The following is a 3,494-nucleotide window of genomic DNA, read 5'->3' as shown; positions in this document are numbered from 1 at the left end:
CGAGCCGCTGCTGTGGCAGAGGTGGACGGGGGGACACCCGGCAGTTCATTGACACAAAAACTGGAGGGGGAATGTGCAAACTGCGTAGTACCTGGAGATGGGAGCCCGTCGTTCAGGTGTTTTGTCCTAAAACTTATCTTGCAAACCATGTGTGACGTGGATGTGCTTAACTGGTCTGCATGTCTCTCCGCCAGAATGAAATTAATGCCTCACACCTTTTTTAGAACTTAACCATTTGTGTATTTAATAATGTTTCTTTGATTGCAGGACTTCATAGATCTGACTTTGTCAAAGACTCAGCGGAAGACTCCAACTGTCATTCATAAACATTATCAAATCCATCGGATTCGACATTTTTACATGCGAAAAGTCAAATACACTCAGCAAAATTATCATGACAGGCTCACTCAGATCTTAACAGATTTCCCCAAATTAGATGTAAGTGTTTTGTTGTTTGGTCATAAAGGAACTTTGCTTTCATGGCTTACAGGAGTACTTCTTCAACAGCCTGTTTGTTGTATTCAGGTTTATTTTGGCCTGAGCAACATCTTGTTCATTCACTGTATAGATGATTTTGCCTGATTCACAGTAGATTTTACTGGGAGTAGATTTAGGCAAACTTGTCCTGCAAAAATAGTATCTTCCTGCTAAGAAAGGTCTAAATTGTGCGCATGGGTGGTCATTGAAGAATGAGTTTTACAAGGTTTTAGCTGATGAAATATATTTGCCTGAAGTTGCTGTTGAGTGAAGAGAAAGTATGTTTGGTTTTTTTTAAGTATGTTGTGTCTGCTCATTTCTTCTCTGTGGGTGTGTATATAAATTGTGCTTATGGTTAGGCTTCCCTAGAAAATATTTGCAGGAAGTAAGAAATACCCAAATTTATCACCTTGCTTCCCATCTTCAGTTCTTCAGAAGTTACTTTGATAGCATAAACATTGTTCTTGACACCGTAAAGGATGGTGTTGGAAACAGACTCTGACAAGATGCACATAGTCTTAACTTCCCAACAACTGCACCTGGATCCGCATGTCCAGTGGGACCTTTTTATAGGCAGTTTTCTGCTCATGCTTAAGTTGTTGACCTGCAACCATATTTTTTGCTGATGTTTTCATATCCAGTGAGTGTTACTGCAGAATTCCTACAAATATCTTCTGTATTGTGTTTATCATCACATGATGAAATTTCTGAAAGTACATAAATAGATGAAATATTTTGTTTAAAAGATTTGAACTGAAGATGCTGCTTCCTTGGAAAGCTGAAGGATTTATTTGGGCATTGAAGAAACCTTTCTTACCCAGTCTTACACAGAATTTAATCTAGCACTTGGAAAAAGAGGGGAATTGATATTGGTGCTGTGTTTCCGATATAGTATGAGTTTGCTGTTAGAAACTACTTCTGCAGGCTTCTTGCAGTTTCCTTATTTAAAAAAAAAAAAAAAGCCTTCAAAGTTGTAATACGGATTATTGTACAAAGCAAAAGATGAAATGGAAACTCTGTATGAGTGAGTCCAAGATGTATTTGCAGAAGAAATTCAGAGAGGTTAAGATTTATGTATTCAATGATGAAGCGGATTATTTTTTTTATGTAAGAGAGTAATGAAAACAGTTTGGCTTGTATTATAATTTGTGTTGCTGTACTGGAAAAATAAAAAAAAGGAACTTATATAGTTGCCAGGAAATAGTCATCTTAAAGACAGAAAATATTAGGCTTAATTTTATTTTATGCTTTTGTTTTAGGATATTCATCCTTTTTATGCAGATTTGATGAATGTTCTCTATGACAAAGATCACTACAAGCTGGCTTTGGGGCAGATTAATATTGCCAAGAATCTGATTGACAAGTAAGGGACAGTAATTTCTTCGATTTTGTACCTCTCTGGTTAATTGTTGGCTAAATTCTTATATCTTGTCTCCACAGTGTTGCTAAAGACTATGTGCGACTGATGAAATACGGTGATTCCCTTTACCGCTGCAAACAGCTGAAACGTGCTGCTCTGGGACGAATGTGCACGATTATCAAAAGACAGAAACAAAGCTTGGAATATTTGGAGCAAGGTTTGTGTTATAAATTGGCTAAAATAAGGCATGTGAATTGGATGTAAAATTTATTCTTACACTTAATAACACTTAAAAACAGTTAGAAGAATGTGTTTAATAGAGAATATAGACCCAAGAAACACAGAAATAATTTTGAAGTCCCCAAATACCGAATTTATTTTTTAACTAAATAGTTTTCTCTTTGAAAAACCTTTAAATTTTATGGTATTACTAACAGTTATAAATGTTACTCTTTGCTTAAAAGTCACAGCCATGCCTTTATTTATCTTTATTTCACTGATGTATTTGAAAAATAGGGATAAACATTTTCCGAACATTACTCCTTACTTCAGGTTATGTTGCCTGATCTGATGGGGTCATTCTAGTTAAAAGACAGTGGTCTTAATTTTTAAATTAATTATTAAGTTTCTTTTTTTTGTTCTATGTAGACACTGGTGGAGTTTACAAGCTATTACATGTTTTCATAAAGGATCAATCAAATTATAATGTTGGAAAAGTTATTAATCTGTACATAAACAATTGAGCATATGAATTTTTATTCCATTTCAGTAGAAGTTAAATTATCACAAATATTTAAAAAGTCTTTTCCACATTTTAGTGCGACAACATCTGTCTCGTTTGCCAACCATTGATCCCAATACACGAACTCTTCTGTTGTGTGGCTACCCAAATGTTGGAAAATCTAGCTTTATAAATAAGGTATGTGAATGTTTTTTTCAAAAATAATAGTGAGATACGATTTAATTAAAATAAGGTAACATTGAAACAACATGGTGATATTATGGCACTGTCTGATGTAAGCAGTAGCAAATTCAAACGTGTGAGTAGAGATTGAGTGAAATTCCTGGAGGGATAAATGGAAAATTACAATAGATTTTGCTCTTGAAAACTGTTACATTTTCCAAAATAGAATGTATGCCATTAACATATTTTTCTGATGGGTAAATTCTTGCAGAGAAGCCAGAATAAGCTTTTTTAGCTTTTTTTTTGTAGCAAAGGAAGTGTATTATAATTATGATCTACTGCTTGCAAGTTCAGGAAACATTCAGTAAATGTGTCTGAATAAATCTTGTTTTAAGGTTACAAGAGCAGATGTAGAAGTGCAGCCTTATGCCTTTACCACAAAATCTCTCTTTGTGGGACATATGGATTATAAGTATCTGCGCTGGCAGGTAAGAACTGTTACTATTTTGCATTTTCTTTAAAGAATTAACTGGCTATAATCTGATTTGCCATTTTGCAATGTGAGTTGCAGTTTTGTCTCATGATGAGACATGCTATGCCTGCGAGTTGCTGTGCAAGGTACAGGGTGCCAAATGAGGGCAGTGGTCAAAATCTGTTCTAAAAGTGTACATCTATGGGTGTGTTTTCAAATTGAGGGAAGAACAGAAATGGAATTACTGGCTAAAGCCAACTCAGTTTTAATCACTGTCAAAT

The 3,494-nt window shown here is 34.9% G+C and overlaps 1 protein-coding gene across 1 annotated transcript in view; it reads left to right on the top strand.

The window, feature by feature from the left end:
• Window positions 1-267: 267 nt before the first annotated feature.
• Window positions 268-3,494, top strand: part of LOC104627040 (nucleolar GTP-binding protein 1) — a gene marked incomplete at both ends in the record, with an annotated part of 3,832 nt that continues 605 nt past the window's right edge. Inside the window, 5 exons of the mRNA XM_010295135.1 lie at window positions 268-438; window positions 1,737-1,840; window positions 1,918-2,054; window positions 2,656-2,756; window positions 3,137-3,229. Of these exons, the coding sequence (XP_010293437.1) occupies window positions 268-438; window positions 1,737-1,840; window positions 1,918-2,054; window positions 2,656-2,756; window positions 3,137-3,229 (606 nt within the window). The remainder of the gene's footprint in view (window positions 439-1,736; window positions 1,841-1,917; window positions 2,055-2,655; window positions 2,757-3,136; window positions 3,230-3,494) is intronic.

This window comes from Phaethon lepturus, unplaced genomic scaffold (assembly GCF_000687285.1).
Source record: "Phaethon lepturus isolate BGI_N335 unplaced genomic scaffold, ASM68728v1 scaffold54060, whole genome shotgun sequence".
In the NCBI taxonomy this organism is placed as follows: Eukaryota; Metazoa; Chordata; class Aves; order Phaethontiformes; family Phaethontidae; genus Phaethon; species Phaethon lepturus.
The sequence above is the reverse complement of the archived record's forward strand: the minus strand, read 5'-3'. Positions and strand labels throughout refer to the sequence as shown.